This window comes from Bos indicus, chromosome 8 (assembly GCF_029378745.1).
Source record: "Bos indicus isolate NIAB-ARS_2022 breed Sahiwal x Tharparkar chromosome 8, NIAB-ARS_B.indTharparkar_mat_pri_1.0, whole genome shotgun sequence".
NCBI classification, from domain to species: domain Eukaryota; kingdom Metazoa; phylum Chordata; class Mammalia; order Artiodactyla; family Bovidae; genus Bos; species Bos indicus.
In genome coordinates this window covers 42403567-42420527 of record NC_091767.1, presented here as the reverse complement: position 1 = coordinate 42420527, position 16961 = coordinate 42403567, and the positions used below count along the sequence as shown (strand labels likewise).

General features: G+C 40.9%; 1 protein-coding gene across 6 annotated transcripts in view; it reads left to right on the top strand.

The window, feature by feature from the left end:
- SMARCA2 (SWI/SNF related BAF chromatin remodeling complex subunit ATPase 2) overlaps nucleotides 1-16961 on the top strand; it is a 179782-nt gene that overhangs the window by 83928 nt on the left and 78893 nt on the right. For all 6 annotated transcript variants that reach the window (XM_070794598.1, XM_019966019.2, XM_070794597.1 and 3 more), the window contains exons 21-24: nucleotides 585-671; nucleotides 4247-4293; nucleotides 6573-6739; nucleotides 14775-14938. In XM_070794598.1, coding sequence (XP_070650699.1) covers nucleotides 585-671; nucleotides 4247-4293; nucleotides 6573-6739; nucleotides 14775-14938 — 465 coding nt within the window. The remainder of the gene's footprint in view (nucleotides 1-584; nucleotides 672-4246; nucleotides 4294-6572; nucleotides 6740-14774; nucleotides 14939-16961) is intronic.

Sequence of the window (16961 nt, the reverse complement as noted above, 5' to 3'; positions counted from 1 at the left end):
AGTTCTTCTTAGGGCTGTGCCACTGGACACTCCCAGCAAATATCCCCACGGCTGCTGATTTGTCAAAGCAAATTACAGGGCCTTTTTGGGAGCTATTATTGTTGCTGCCAAAGGAAATCCCTTGGCCTTTTACCTGTATTGGAGCAGTTAGAAATGAACACCGTCTTGGTGTTCATATCACCAAAACAGTTAGCTCTGTTCGTGTCGGTCTGCACACAATATATCTGCCTAAGGGTAGGCTAGCATTTTAGAAGGTTTTAAAAGCCAGTTTCATCCCTGGGCATCTGTGCCATGTTTCTGTTTTCCGAGAATCCTACCGGATGGACAGTCATTTCTCAAAGCCATCCACTGGATATAATTCCCTCCTCTCAGATAACTCACATGGAAGATGGTCTATCTAATTCAGAAATGGCTGTGTAATAGTAACAGGAGGTTTGGACAGTAGGAAGTGTAGGTTACAGAGACGACCTATGGCTCTTTGCTCTTTCTATAGAAACCTACTTGAGGAAAATGGGAAAAAAAGAAATGGGAAATAGCTGATCAATTAATAACGTATATTTTGACTCTCCTCTGCTTGTCCTTAGGGGAAAGGAGGTGCTAAGACACTAATGAACACCATCATGCAGTTGAGAAAGATCTGCAATCACCCGTATATGTTTCAGCACATTGAGGTAAGCCTGCGTTCTCCGTTGTGACCCTGATCCTAATCGGTCAGTTTCTACTAATACTACATTGAAAAACAAAATTATAATAAAAAAATAAAGCAAAGGTAAAACATGTGGAAGTTGAAACTACATGGTCTGGTAGCTTGATAAGCAGAATTAACAGACATGAGGTTTCTGGTTATGGATTCTCATTGGCATCAGACACTTGGGCATCTGGAATTTTATAGGCAGGAGTTTGAAGTGGTGAGAAAATGCTGTACACCAGGGCTCATTATGTGAGTTCGGGTAAGTACTGTGAATTGCCTCATTATAGTAGGTGCTCTGACATGGAGGATAATGACAGATACATCCAGCTTCCTCAGAAGGATGATGTGGAAAAATACTAAAAGAATGGGTTTATATTCGTTGAAGGGAAAGATGTTCCTGAGATACTCGCCCTGTGAAAATCACTGACTTTAGACTGTTTCTTAGATTTGTATTTTTCCTTTCTGGCTTCTTCCATGATGGTGTAAATCCAGGTTTTTTTATCCTGATGCTCTGGTCTCTAGGAAGCTATTTTCAGGGGAGAAGACATTTTCTGCCCTGTTTGCTACATGTGAATGAGTTTCCTAAGTTGACAATTTCACCCCAGTAGGAGCCATTGACTTGAGCAGGAAGGGAAAGGAGTCAGAATTGTAGCCTCCACTTTCCAGGGTTCCCTTGGATGTGTGCGGTCCTGGCAGCAGTCACTGCCAGTCTGCTGCTTACTGTCCACTTCAGAGGAGCAGGAGGCGTGGGGCAGCACCCTGCAGGCTCCGGATTTTCACTGGTTTATTAACAAGTAAATAAATAGAAGGCTCTAGGGATTTAACTTTCAGAAGCATATTCCTGGGAATGAAACTGAAATGTTCTTGACGTTGAAGATTCTTTTTCTTTTTTTGTCCTTGTTTTTGGTAATCACGCTTGTTAGGTAAGAGCATGTATTGCACCTCTGTCCATATCCTGGAGTCCTGTCCCAACTGTAGGATAAAATTAGAATTAACTCCTGACACTGCTGTTGCTTTAGGGACAGACCTTTTATAGAGTAAAGAGGCCTTAGTTTAAGTAAAATGACAATGCAATGGCAACAACTGTAGTAAAGAAGGAGGGCAAGGTCCCACCAACAAGCCTGCTTAGACACATAGCAGGAGAGTCCTTGGTGCGGTAATGAGTCCACACCCCAGACCACTTTCACCCCTGTAAAACCCGGTGTAAGTCACTTAGCATCTCCAGGCTATAGTGTATTTGACTTGTCATCAGATGGTGATAGATGATAGGGCTGGCAAAAGGATAAATGTTTAAACTAAAGAACATACGAAGTGTCTGGTAAACCAGTAATGTGATAAACAGGCCATAAGGTATCAATGTATTAGTGGGGGTGGCTTGTTGGGTTGCATGCATGTGTGCTCAGTTGCTTCAGTCGTGTCTGCCTCTTTGTGACCCTATGGACGGTAGCCCACCAGGCTCCTCTGTCCATGGGGATTCTCCAGGCAAGAATACTAGAGTGGGTTGCCGTGCCCTCCTCCAGGGGATCTTCCCAACCCAGGGACTGAACCCACATCTCCTGTGACTCCTGCATTATAGGTGGATTCTTTACCACTGAGCCACCAGGGAAACCCACGTTGGGTTGGGGGAGCTGAAAAAAGGTCTAATGGTGAAAATGATTGGGATCATATCAGGTTTACCTGTCACCCACCATCTTATATTTTCTTAAAAACAATTTTTAGATATTCAGCAAAAATATACAGGATTTGTTATTGTTCAGTTGCTCAGTCGTGTCTGACTCTTTGAGATCCCATGGACTGCAAACCACCAGGCTTCCCTGTCCTTCCCCATCTCCCAGAGCTTGCTCAAACTCGTCCATTGAGTCTGTGATGCCATCGAACTATCTCATCCTCTGTCGTCCCCTTCTCCTCCTGCCCTCAATTTTTCCCAGCATCAGGGTCTTTCCCAATGAGTCAGTTCTTTGTATCAGGTGGCCAAAGTATTGGAGCTTCAGCTTCACATCAGTCCTTACAATGAATATTCAGGATTGGATAAGGATTTGAGGACTTGAGACTTATGAAAATTGAATGTCAGTCTTACTTCATTTGTCATACCAAAATGCACCTTTGAAACACTCTGGGTCATGTCAGGAAGGGTTGGGGGGCATGCCTTCTACCCTCAAGCTTCTGTTTGGAACACCTGGGAAGTGGGGAAGGGGATCAGAGAAGCTAAGCTTAAGGAACACACCCTCCTTTCCCTGCTTGTTTGCATTTTAAGTAGCAGTCCATAGAAAGACAGACTTAGATTTGCAATTTTTTTAGCATGAAAAACTTTCAGGAGGATATTCCTGGAAACAAGACCCACAGTGACTGGCAAGGGTATCACACTTGTGAGTCGTGTGCGTTTTGCTTTTGTCTTTGTTTGCTTACACATCCTTTGTTCGTACTACCTGATAGTAGAAACCCAGTCTCCCGACTGGGCTCACTGCCTCCCTGGGGATCTTTAAACCAGAGCTCTGAAAACAGAGTTTTTAAAATGCTGCTGATACCTGACCATATCACCACCCACTGATACATACAGATGGAAACAGATGGAACCTCAAAAATCGAGTCAAGACTGGCCACCTGTAGGGAGGAAAGGCACGATTCCTGGAGCCAGGGTAGGGTTTTGGGCTGTGATCCATCAGCGTTCATTTTGCCAGCGGGGCAGCATCCGGAGGGGCCGGGGCCCACCGTAAATGATGAGCGTGTTTGGGAGTGGAGCCCAGCGGGAAAGATCTGGTCCCCTTGGAGGAAAGCTTTGGTGATCCAGGAGGGAAGGGAGGCAGAGAAGGGAGACAGCTGGTGGTTAAGTGAAGGTGTGACGTGCTCTCCTCCCCACAGATGGCCTCCCCTTCCATCAAGTAGGGATACGAAAATCACATGGGGAACAGCTATTTATTTCTTCCACAGAATCAGTGAGGAGGGAAATATGTAGTTAAGTTTTGTATTTTAAAAGTGGATGCCAGTTACCTGAGGGGTGGTGTACATTTAGGGCCTTATTTATAATGCAGAAAAGCACAGCGTGGAAGGGATGTTATGACTGCACTAAACTAAGATCTAGATACTTAATACATATGTAATCATCATGACTTTTACTGCTGAACATTTCCACAGTATACTGATGTGTGGATATTAATCCTGGTTTGCTTATATTAAGCTCTTCCTCTTACCAAGACTCTAAGCTCCTTGGGGTGTAGGTACTCCCTTTACTTCCTTTTTTTCTGGATCCCCAGTACCTGCCTACCACAGCCCTGGGCCAGTGAACATTTAATCACTGTTTGATGAGTGAACTAACCCTGTCATCTCAGTATGAGAGTCTGGAGCCTTGCCAAAACTTACAGGATATATTTCTGGCAAAGCTATAGTCTGAGTTCAAAGGCTTTGAGTTCCTGGTTCTTTCCATAATGAGTATTTTTTTACTTATTATTTTGTTTAATTGCATTCTAGAAATAGGATGACCTCACTAATAGAATAATTATTATGTCAATAATTACAGATCTGTTTTTAAAAATCCTTTTTCTTCTCTCTCTTTTAAAGGAATCCTTTGCTGAACACCTGGGCTATTCAAATGGGGTCATCAATGGGTAAATCCTAATTTTTTTTTTTTTCTTCCAAAAAATGGTTTGTTGGTCCTACCTAAACTTTTCTCTCTAGTGTTTCCTGTCACACAGATACAGTACTGCCAGCCTCCTCAGCACCCCCTCTCTTCAGCAGAGGGTGCAGAAGTTGTTAACCAGAATGATATCAGCATTCTCTTTTACTTTACTGGCATAAATACTACATGCCTTGAGCAAGTGGCTATTCAGAGGACATAGATCTCCTTTAATAGACTTAACAATGTCCTAGTGTTCTAAAAACATTGTCAGAGCTTCAGAAGGTTGATACTTATAACCAATAGTGCAGCTTGAGCTCAAAGAGAATTTAACATATGAGATCTCAAGTCAGTATTTAACATTAATGTGCATGAGAGGAAGATGTCTCATCTGCTATAAACATGTACAACTTTACAGTCATTTGCTGGAGCATGGTCTGTATAAGAAATATTTTTCATTTGGACCTTGAAGAGACACATGCCTGCGACAAGAACGAAAAAGTACCTTGCATCAATAGAAAGCCTCTGTTTTGCTTGTTTCGGCACCAGGGAGATTTTCTTATTAAGATAAAGGGGTCATTCTTTGATCCCAAGGGCAGGCTGTGTCAGTGGACCAAGAACCAGGAATTGGAAGCCATGCAGGACCATTGCCACCAGGCTGTCCTTCTCTCTGGATGCTGAGTACACTGCTGCTGCTGTCAGGGTGGCCAGACTGTGTACTGAAAACATGGCCTCTGCGGGTGTTTGAAGGACAGTTCTCAGAGCAGGGAATGGATGTTGAGAAGACCTGCCCTTGAAAAATCTACCTGTTCTCTGTGTCATAAAATCACTGCCAGTGTTACATTTCAATGTTATAGGCTAGAATGCATATACACTGGTGAGTTTTCCCAACAGTATCCCCCTACAACTAAGTTTTAATAATGTAATATACCCCTGTTGATAAAACAGGAGAATGGTTTCTTGGGGAGGGAAAAATCTCTACTTTAGCTCACTAATGTTCTCTATCTGATAGCACTCTGCCATCGTATTTTTTTAATGTGAATTTCTATTTTTTATGTGAATCTCCAGGAGTCTATCTCTTCCCCAATCCATTCTTCACAGTGTACATCTTTTAAAAAGATGTCAGCTCTCGTGGCCCCCCTGTATAAAACCCATCAATGGCTTTCCATTTCACTTAAAACTAAAACTAATAGAGCCCTACAGGATCTGTCTAAACCTGCCCCCCACCCTCTTCATCTCTGCTCTCATCTCCCAGTATCCCCCCTCCACTCCTCGACTTATGCACAAGCCACACACACCATTTTTTTTTTCCATTTTTTAGACTCTCCAGATTCCTTTACTCCTCAGGGCCTTTGCACATACTCTTTCCATTTCCTGGAATCTCTTCCTCTCCACTCCTGAGTCTCCCTTCTTCACCTGGCTGCCTTTTGCTCTTTATGTCAGGTTTTAGGCTACACTGTTATTTCTTCATTGGGGTCACCCTTGATGCTCTAAACCAGGAGCTGGCAAATTATTTTCTGCCAAGGGCCAGATCTCAAAATTTTCACTTTTGCTGTCCCAAAAGTCTCAGTTGCACCAGCTCAACTTTGTCGTTGTAGCTTGAAAGCAGCCATAGGCAAATATAAATGAGCAAGCCTGGCCGTGTTCCAATAAAACTTTATTTACAAAAACAGGCAGCAGTCCAGGGCTGACATTTGCCACACACTGTTCTTATGCAAAGAAGGTATCTGTTTGTCTTTTTAGTACGTATCCTAAGTTGCTAATTGCCCATTTGGAAAGCAGAGATTCCATTTTGCTTATGCACATGCTCAGTAGTGTGCTTAGCACACTGTAGGTGCTCAGTAAGTATTTCAGGGAATTGCAATGCCCTAAATTAGTTGTTTTATGAATTTAATAAGTAGAGGTTTAAGGAAATGACATAATATACGTGTATGTATGTATAGGAGGGACAGAGAGAAAGAAAGAGAGTTGAGACAGAGAGTGAAACTATAAAGAACATGAGAAGGTTTCCTTTTCTTTCTAGAATCTGTCATCATACCTACAGTATATAATGTACTCTTTATGGGTTTTCTACAAATTTATTCTATTTTTCCATGAAATACTCTCCACTGCTTTGGAGTGGCTATGTACTCATCCATTCATTCATTCTGTAGTTATTCACTGAATGTTTACTATGCACAAGGCACTGAATGTATGAAAAGCAAAGCTCTACTGGATCCTTCAAGAAGACAGCAGTAATACTGTCTTCTTGTTTTGCATTTTTGGGTTCAGGGCTGAGCTGTATCGGGCCTCGGGAAAGTTTGAGCTACTTGATCGTATTCTGCCAAAATTGAGAGCGACTAACCACCGCGTGCTGCTTTTCTGCCAGATGACGTCCCTCATGACCATCATGGAGGATTACTTTGCTTTTCGGAACTTCCTTTACCTGCGCCTTGATGGTGAGTGTGTAAGGAATTAGGCTTCACAGCCATGCTATTCAGAGTACAGGGATACTGGCAACTCAGATCCAACCTCAGTCAAAAGCAGGGGTAAAATTGTTTGAAGAATTAGCAGAGTGAGGTCCAGGTTCTCTAGATAGCAGTTTTTATATCCTCCAGCCTAAAATAAGCTGAAATCTTTGAGCAGATGTTTTTCCTACATTCAAGCCAATGCACGTGACTTAAAATCATTTATAAGTACCACAATTAAACTAAACTAAAATTAAAAAACTCTTCTTGCCTTTGGGCTTGTCTATTCTCTATGCACCCCCCCCCCCCATATAGAATATTTTGATAAACCTTTAGGTTTTAATGTGAAGGCATATTTTAAAGGGATAAAAGTTATAATTCCCTTCTTCAGTAACAGTGTAATAGTCCACATAAGATTATATCTATCATTAAAACTTCTCTCATTTTCTAAATAGAAGTATATACATGCTACCTTAAAAGACATGGCTTCATTGTTTGCTGGATTTTGTGAACTATGCAGAATATTTGCCTGATTTTTAGAGTGACACTATGTCTTTAAAAAATTAGTCAAAAAATATGAACGGAAGAAAATATGAATTTAGAGATACTTCCTAAATTGCTGTATGATTTGGATGGCAGCCCTAGCATTTCAGAGATTGGGGATACCAAAATGTTCTTACTATGGCAGGGGGTAACATTTTCCAAGAGTGGTGAATAGGAGCTGGTTTAGAGCCAGGATAGCATTGAATTCCTGCATGGTGTTTCTAGTACCAATTTTTATCTAATGTAACATTCAAGTTATTGTCAAGTGGAAAATTTAAAGTTTATGTTCCATTAAAAGATGCTTTATTTTCAATCCAACATTTTCTCACCCTCTTGCTATGAACTGGATACAACTGGATATATACCAACTTCGGACCTGCCATATTTTCTCTTACTTGAATTTTTAAGTGAATTCTCTATATGGTATACATATTAGGGCATTGTTAACTCTTAAATTAATTATACCCTCTGACAAACTTGATTTTTTAAAGAACTTCCCTGGTGGTTCAGATGGTAAAGAATGTACCTGTAAAGCAGCATACCAGGTTTGATCCCTGGGTCAGGAAGATCCCCTAAAGAAGGGAATGGCAATCCACTTCAGTACTCTTGCCTGGAGAATTCAATGGACGGAGGAGTCTGGTGGGGTACAGTCCATGCGGTCACAAACAGCTGGACACGACTGAGCTACTAACACAGTTCCCTCTCCTTGAAGTCACTGAAAACAGATTAATGGTTAAGTAAGCATTGATTCTGAATTCATAACACAGGTCTATCAGCCAGTCTGTCTTTAGGCACATCTGCCTTGAGTCTTGTCCTCAGGCTCAACCTGTTCCTTCCTCCCTCTCTTTGAGGGCTAAGTGCAGGCAGCGTTCTTCCTTTGAAAGGCAAGCCCGCCTTCACTGCTGCTCAGGTGAGAGGCCACCAGCTCTGTTTTCCCTCACGGATGTCCTGCAGAACTATTGTTTACTGCTTTGTATCATTTTGACTGGAATCTCAGCTCCCTGAGGACTGTGGCCTTGGAATATTTGAGTCTGGAAAACTGGCAAGAAGTGACTTCCTTGAAACAAATCTTTCTCATGTGTCCTTGCCAGCTTGAGAGAGTATCTTTGTCTGTTGGTTGCTGCCCTTATTTTTATCAATCATAATAGTCAGAAAAGCTCATGCTTATAGAATGCCTACTATCAGTACATGTGGGATACCAGGCAAAGCACTTCCTGTGCATTATTTATTTAATTTTTCTTAGCAAACAAGGTATAAACACAATCCCCATTTAACAGATGAGAAAACAGAGATTTAGAGAGATAAGTTAACTTGCCGAAGTTTACACATGAGGCAGATGGTGAAACCAAATTTTAACTTTGATATCTCTGATTGCACATTAGTTTAGAATCAGTTTTGGTAATCCAGCAAGATGAATTCTCATCTCTGTAAATGCAGGTTTTCCTAGAGACAATATTTTTAAGAATGATTTTTAACTTATTCAGCAACTTTTAATTAATTGAAAATGACCAGACCATTTCAAGAGAACGAGTCACTCACTGATCCTGCTAGCAAAGAGTAGGTTGGAGGAAAGAAGCAAGCAAGTGTTACAGATGGCATTCAGAAGCCTTCATGGACCTCTAGCTGAAAGAAGCAACAGCCATTTGTTTCAGAGTTAGAATTCATGGGCAAACAATCAACATACACATGGATAAATTAGTACACCCACTTCCAACTGTACCACCCTCCAACCACATCCCCTTAACCCAATTGTTAAAATGACTTTGGATTTTCATTGCTCAATTTGATGTCCCAGATTTTTGGCCTCAGGGAAAAAAATTTGATGACAGATAAGTAGATTTTTTTTCCTGGCAAAGATTATGGTTGCATGGATAGATTTAACTATGATTCCATCATAGTCTTTGTTTTCACTAGAAACGATTTTTGAATGAGAGTAAGCAGTAAAGTTAAGTCCCAGAAGACAACATTTTCCAAAAGCATCTGAAACTAAGTCAAAATGAGTAATCATAAAAGCCTGACAGTGTGTTCCTTCTGGAAAATTTGCAATTTTCAACACAATTGCCTTTATTATTAATTGTATTCTTGGTTCTGCATCAAAGTCTAAAAGAACTTGGACTTGATACACTTTAAATCCTGTGCCCATATACAAGCAGCATTTCTTAGGCTGGAAATAAACCCTGACATGGTAGTTTGAATCTCCTTGAGCAGTATGCCAAAGATTGCTGATGATCAGCAAATATCTTGGCTCGGGGAACCTTTGACTAATGGAAATAGTAATCCAGAAAATTCTGAACCTTGTCATAAGAAATGCCATAGCTTTGCATGAGAAGTAACTCAATCACATCTTTTCCTGGCCTTATAATTTGTCAGGTTCCATGCTGTGTATACAGTTGGTCCCTCATTCCTCAGTATCAAGTCAGGGACTGGTTCCAGGACCCCCACAAATACTAGAATCCGCAGATGCTCAAGTCCCTGATATAAACTGGTACAATATTTACATATAACCTATGCACATCCTCCCATATACTTTATGTATTTTTATAACATTAAAAAAATTTTTTTACTTATTAATTTTATTTATTCTTTGCTGTGCTGGGTCTTCGTTGCTCTGCATAGGCTTTCTCTAGTTGCATTGAGTGGGGGCTTCTCTTGTTGCAGAGCACAGGCTCTGGGGCACACAGGCTGAGAAGTTGCAGCATGCAGATTCAGTAGCTGTGGCTCACGGGCTTAGTTAACCCAAGACACGTGGAATCCTCCCAGACCATGGATCAAACCTGTGTCTCCTGCATTGGCAGGTGGATTCTTAACCCCTGGACCACCAGGGAAGTCCTTTCATATAATTTAAATCATCTCTAGATTACTTATTATACCTAATACAATATGAATGCTGTGTAAATCATTGCTGGTGCTCAGCTAATTCAAATTATGCTTTGGGGAACTTTATAGTATTTTTTAAAAATTCCAAATACTTTTGATCCACTCTTAGTTGAATCCCTGAATGTGCAACCCAAGACTACAAAGAGCTGACTGTACTGTTATCTCTGGGAATGTCTTATTTCCCCATATTGGAAAGATTTTTATTTGCTTGTTTCTGTGGCTATTTGTGACAGAGGGTGAAATGTGAACCAATAATTTTTTTTAAAAAATCACTGTATCTGGACAGATGATGTAGCAAAAAGGTTTCATGATAGAACGGAACTTGCCTTCCATTGTCATTGTGAGCACACAGTTCACTGTGATCTCAGAATGCTGGTTCTGAACATAAAAGAAAGAACACCATATAAAAGAAAGAAGGACACCACATTTTTGAAACATTGTTCAACAGAACACATTTTGTGTCCTTCCCTGCAAATCTAAATTTTTGCAGTTCATCACTGAAAGGTTTGACCAGGTTTCTCAACTGGAAATCTGATTTAGAAAGTAAAATGAGCTCTAAAGAACATTTCTCCATTGAATGGGGACACCCAAAGGACCTGGTTTCCAATCCCCATTTGCTATATTCAGAAACTACATCCCCTCCCCCACCACAGGAGAGTACTATTTTTATTAATGTGAAAGACAGATTCCCCTCATATTTGGGAACTTGAACCTCCACAGTAACTCAGTTCCATCAGCTGCAGTCACTTAAATGTTTTAATCCTCTGAAATAAATTGCGGGTATATTTTCATCCTTAAAAAAAGAACTAATAGAAATAATGTAGAAATAATATTTGTATAGCAGGCAGTTAGTGACTATCAAGTAATATGCATACATATTTCCCAACAGCCTAAAGCCTTTTTCAAGACTCTGCAGCTACATTTTTCTGGTAAAATATATTCAGGTGGAATATCATAGGATTTTTTTTTTTCCTTTTCCCCAATGCGGTTCATGAAATGGCCAGGTGAATACATACAAACACTTTGTGAGTAAGGGACAGATTTGGAATGCAAATCTGGGGACCTTCGTGATGTTATTGTTCAGTAACTAAGTTGTGTCCGACTCTTTGAAACCCCGTGGACTGTAGCCCACCAGCCTCCTCTATCCCCACCTGTCTCCTGGAGTTTGCTCAAATTCATGTCCGTTAAGTCAGTGATGCCACCCAACCATCTCATCCTCTGTCGCCCCCTTCCCCTGCCCTTGATCTTTCCCAGCATCATGGTCTTTTCCAAGAGTCGGCTCTGCGCATCAGGTGGCCAAAGTATTGAAGTTTCAGCATTAGTGCTTCAAATGAATATTCAGGGTTGATTTCTTTTAGGATTGACTGGTTTGATCTCCTTGCTATACAGGGACTCTCAAGAGTTTTCTCCAACACCACAATTTGAAAGCATCAATTCTTTGGTGCTTAGCCTTCGTTACGGACCAATTCTCACATCCGTGTGTGACTACTGGAAAAACCGTAGCTTTGACTATATGCACCTTTGTTGGCAAAGTGATGTCTCTGCTTTTTAAGACTCTGTCTACATTTGTCATAGCTTTCCTTCCAGGGAGCAAGCGTCTTTTGTTTTTATGGCTACAGTTACCATCCACAGTGATTTTGGAGCCCAAGAAAATAAAATCTGTCACTGTGTCTACTTTTTCTCCTTTGCCTTGAAGTGATGGAACTGGATGCCATGATCAAGTTTTTTGACTATTGAGTGTCAAGCCAGCTTTTTCACTCTCCTTATTCACCCTCATCAAGAGGGCTTTTTAGTTCCTCTTCACTTTCTGTCATAAGAGGTAGTATCATCTGCATATCTGAGGTTATTGATATTTCTACCAGAAATCTTAATTCCAGCTTGTGATTCATCTAGCCCAGCATTTCACATGATGTACTCTGCATAGAAGTTAAATAAGCAGGGTGACAATATACAGCCTTGTACTCCTTTTCCAATTCTGAACCATTCCATTGTTCAATGTATTGTTCTAACTGTTGTTTCTTGGCCCACATACAAGTTGCTCAGGAAACAGGTAAGGAGGTCTGGTATTCTCAGCTCTTGAAGAATTCTCCATAGTTTGTTGCGATCCACACCAAGGCTTTAGCATAGTCAAAGAAGCAGGAGTAGATGTTTTTCTGAAACTCCCTTACTTTCTCCATGATCCAACGAAGGTTGGCAATTTGATCTCTGGTTCCTCTGCCTTTTATAAACCCAGCTGGTACATATGGAAGTTCCTGGCTCACATACTGCTGATGCCTAGCTTGAAGGATTTTGAGCATAACCTTGCTAGCATGTGAAATGAGTGCAGTTGTATCATAGTTGAAACAGTCTTTGGCATTGCTTTTCTTTGGGATTGGAATGAAAACTGACCTTTTCCAGTCCTGTGGCCACTGCTGACTTCCAAATTTGCTGACACGTTGAGTGCAGCACTTTGAGAGTGTCATCTCGTAGCATTTGAAATACCTCAACTGGAATTCCATCACCTCCACTAGCTTTGCTGGTAGTGATGCTTCCTAAGGCCCACTTGACTTCACACTCCAGGATGTCTGGCTCTAGGTGAGTGACCACACCGTCGTGGTTATCCCAGTCGTTAAGACTTTTTTTGTATAGTTCTTCTGTGTATTCTTGTCACCTCTTCTTAATCCCTTCTGCTTCTGTTAAGTTCCTTACCATTTCTGTCCTTTATTGTGCTCATCCTTGCATGAAATGTTGCCTTGGTATCTCTGATTTTATTGAAGAGATCTCTGGTCTTTTCTAGTCTATTGTTTTTCTCTATTTCTTTTCATTGTTCACTTAAGAAGGCCTTCCTATCTCTCCTTGCTATTCTCTGGAACTCTGCATTCAGTTGGGTGACTACTCTCCCTTTCTTCCTTGCCTTTCATATCTTTTGTTTCCTTAGCTATTTGTAAAGCTTCCTCAATCACTTTGCCTTCTTACATTTGTTTTTCTTGGGTATGGTTTTGGCCACCACCTCCTATACAATGCTATGAACCTCCATCCATAGTTCTTCAGGCACTCTGTCTATCAGATCTAATCCTTTTGAATCTATTTGTCACTTACACTGTATAATCATAAGGGATTTGATTTAGGTCATACCTGGATGGCCTAGTGGTTTTCCCTACTTTCTTCAATTTAAGTCTGAATTTTGTAATAAGGCGCTTATGATCTGAGCCACAGTCAGCTCCAGGTCTTGTTTTTGCTGACTGTATAGAACTTCTCCATCTTCAGCTGCAAAGAACATAATCTGATTTTGGTATTGACCATCTGGTTATGTTCATGTGTAGAGCCATCTCTTATATTGTTGGGAAAAAGTGTTTGCTATGACCAGTGTTCTCTTGCTAAAACTCTTGTTAGCTTTTGCCTGCTTCATTTTGTACTCCAAAGCCAAAGTTGGCTGTTATCCTGGGTATCTCTTGACTTCCTACTTTTGCATTCCATTTCCCTATGATGAAAAGGACACCTTTTTTTTTTTTTTTTGTATTAGTTCTAGAAGGTCTTGTAGGTCTTCACAGAACCAGTCAACTTCAGCTTCTTTGGCATCAGTGGTTGGGGTGTAGACATGGATTACTGTGATGTTGAATAGTTTGCCTTGGAAATGAACTGAGATCATTCTATTGATTTTTTTAGATTGCCCCCAAGTACTGCATTTTGGTCTAAATCCAAACAAAGCAGCAGGTAATACACCTGGCCATGGCTCACCCCATGATGTTTGATGAGACTCCAAAATACTAAATAAGCAGAGAGTATGAAACCCCAGAATATGTTCTTCATGCCCAAAAGTGGACTCTGTATTCTGGGGTTGCATACTCCCTGCTTATTCACTATTTTGGAGTCTCATCAGACACCATGGGGTGATCCATTGCCAAGTGTATTACCTGCAGCTTTATTTGTCTTTAGTTTATATCCTTTGAACTGAACAGTTCAGAATGTCAGCATGAGAACTGACCCAGAGATTGCTTTTTTTAAAAAATTATTTTGGTTTCAAGTCTTGCTAAAGAGTATAAAAATATTCCATTCACATTTTATGTTTTTACTAGCCAGATCATGCTCAGTAGCCATCCGAATGGCAAAATATAGTAGAAATCAATTTCCTTTTGTTTCCATTCTCTTGGGCATAAACAAGTCCCCACTCTAAAGTCGACTGGCAAAGTAGCTTTAAGCCATTATAATAATCCTTTTAAACGTGTGTGTGTGTGTATATTTTTTAAGTTATTTGGTGTTTTCAAGCATGAAAATAAATCCGGAAAATGTTTTCACCGAGTTTTAGGTTAACGTAAGAATGTTAAAAGATTTGTAAGTTTCACAGATTCCCTATTAGAATATTTAAACTCTTTTCAATATTTTGGAACAATGAGGAGTAGATAGAGCATTCCTTCTTGATTAGAGAAAAGTCTCTTACTATCTCTTTCTTTTTTCTAATTGCAAGATGTTCAGTTTTCCTTTCAAAAGTGCAAAAACCTTAGGGGTTTCCTCACCAATACTAAGAGGAGTCTGAGTCTGTTTCTCAAGGAAGCAGGCCCTTTTGTCTAGCTCTATGCCATTTTCAGACAGGAGTTAATTGGCAAATTTATTTTTCTCATCCCTTCAGGTACCACCAAGTCTGAAGATCGTGCTGCTTTGCTAAAGAAATTCAATGAACCTGGGTCCCAGTATTTCATTTTCTTGCTGAGCACAAGAGCTGGAGGCCTGGGCTTGAATCTCCAGGCCGCTGATACTGTGGTCATCTTTGACAGCGACTGGAATCCTCATCAGGTGTGCATCTCTCTGCCTTTGGTGCCCTAGCCTCCCTTCTGGAGAAGACTGGGGAGGCTAGCGGTTCCCTCATATGCATTTATGGGGCAGAGCGCATTCCTAAACAAGTGGACCATGTCTCCAAAGGGAAAACAGTCCAACACATTCTTATGTCTACTTTCTTATATCCCTTGAAACATAGATATTGAGACGTCTTACACATGCCTTTGGTGTGCCTTTGAAGAGTTCAAGTTTGCAGGACAAAAACTCAAGGTTCCCCTTCATTTTAAGCCCTTCCATCCCCCATCTCCTGGGATTGCCACTGAGCAAAGTGTATTTGAAAGTGTTAGTTGCTCAGTTGTGTCCAACTCTTTGCGGACACGTGGACTGTAACCCACCAGGCTCCTCTGTCCTTGGAATTCTCCATGCAAGAATACTCAAGTGGGTAGCCATTCCCTTCTCCAGGGAGTCTTCCTGACCCAGGGCTTGAACCTGGGTCTGCAGTGGCAGGCGGATTTTTTACCATCTGAGTCACCTGGTAAAAATGAGTCCTAGAAAGCTGGAAATAATGTCCCCCAAGGTCAAACAATTTGTATATTAGGTTTTTATTCTGTGTGTTTTATTTAAAATCGTCGTCAAAAAATATTCTATTCTGTACACCTAAAACATTTTAAATCAACTATACTTCAATTTTTTAAAATGGGAGAGGGAGAGGGTGGGAAGATTTGGGGAGAATGGCAATGAAACATGTAAAATATCATGTAGGAAATGAGTTGCCAGTCCAGGTTCAATGCACGATGCTGGATGCTTGGGGCTGGTGCACTAGGACGGCCCAGAGGGATGGTATGGGGAGGGAGGAGGGAGGAGGGTTCGGGATGGGGAACACATGTATACCTGTGGCGGATTCATTTTGATATTTGGCAAAACTAATACAATTATGTAAAGTTTAAAAATAAAAAAAAAATAAAAAAAAATAAAAAAAAAGAAGAAGAAAAATAAATAAATAAATAAAATGCATAGAATATTCTATGAGCAGCTACTAAAAAAACAAATAGAATAGGTCCCTTGTGGCAGTTTCGTCTGGGAGGTAGGTAGTATACCTGCCTATAAGATACTCAGTAGAGCAATATTCAGGCTCCCCGGGTGGTGCTAGTGGTAAAGAACCTGCCTGTCAGTGCGGGACACGTAAGAAATGCAGGTTTGATCCCTGGGTCGGGAAAATTCCCTGAAGGAGGGCATGGACACCTACTCAAGTATTCTTGCCTGGAAAATCCCATAGACAGAGGAGCCTGGTGGGCTACAGTTCATAGAGTTGCAAAGAGTTGAAAATGAATGAAGCGACTTAGCACACATGCAGGGTGATATTTTTGAGGATTAGATTCATATTGGAACAAATATGGATTCACAGTAGTAAAGAGAACTGCAGCTCTCACATAGGAAGGTGAATTCTACATCAGCTTAACCTGGACTCCTTCCTGTACAGGTCTCATGGACTATAAATATGCAGAATCATACCATCTCATAGGTTCTTGTGAAGATTGGGTGGAAAAGGCTTACAGAAGTTGTTTTTGTCAGGAAGTGGAGTTCAGATGCATTAGAATTACGAGGGAGCTTTTTAAAAACAGCCATGCCTGCTTGTCATTCCCTGCACCTCACCCTTAATTTTGTAGCGTCTTCCCACTTGTCTAGACTTCCCTATACACAAGCTTCCGGGAGATTCAGACACAGACTTCCTCACACATCTGGGGATCCCTGACTTCAAGAATAAAGCAGTGATTCCAAACCTTTGGGTGGCCACCAGCCTTGACCACTGCATGTGCCCACCAGCCATTCTTTCTCGGTGATGACATTAAAGTCGAGTTCCTTTTGAAATTTTCTCACCCTGAAAAGGGTTACAGGTGACCAGCATATAGTGTATTAGTCTTCGGGAGATAGTCTTATATGCCTTGTATATTTTTATATCCCATATTTCTTTCCAAATCACAGGGAGACCCAGGAGAAACCCACAGTTTTCCTCTTGTCGTGGTAAATGTTCCACAAACAT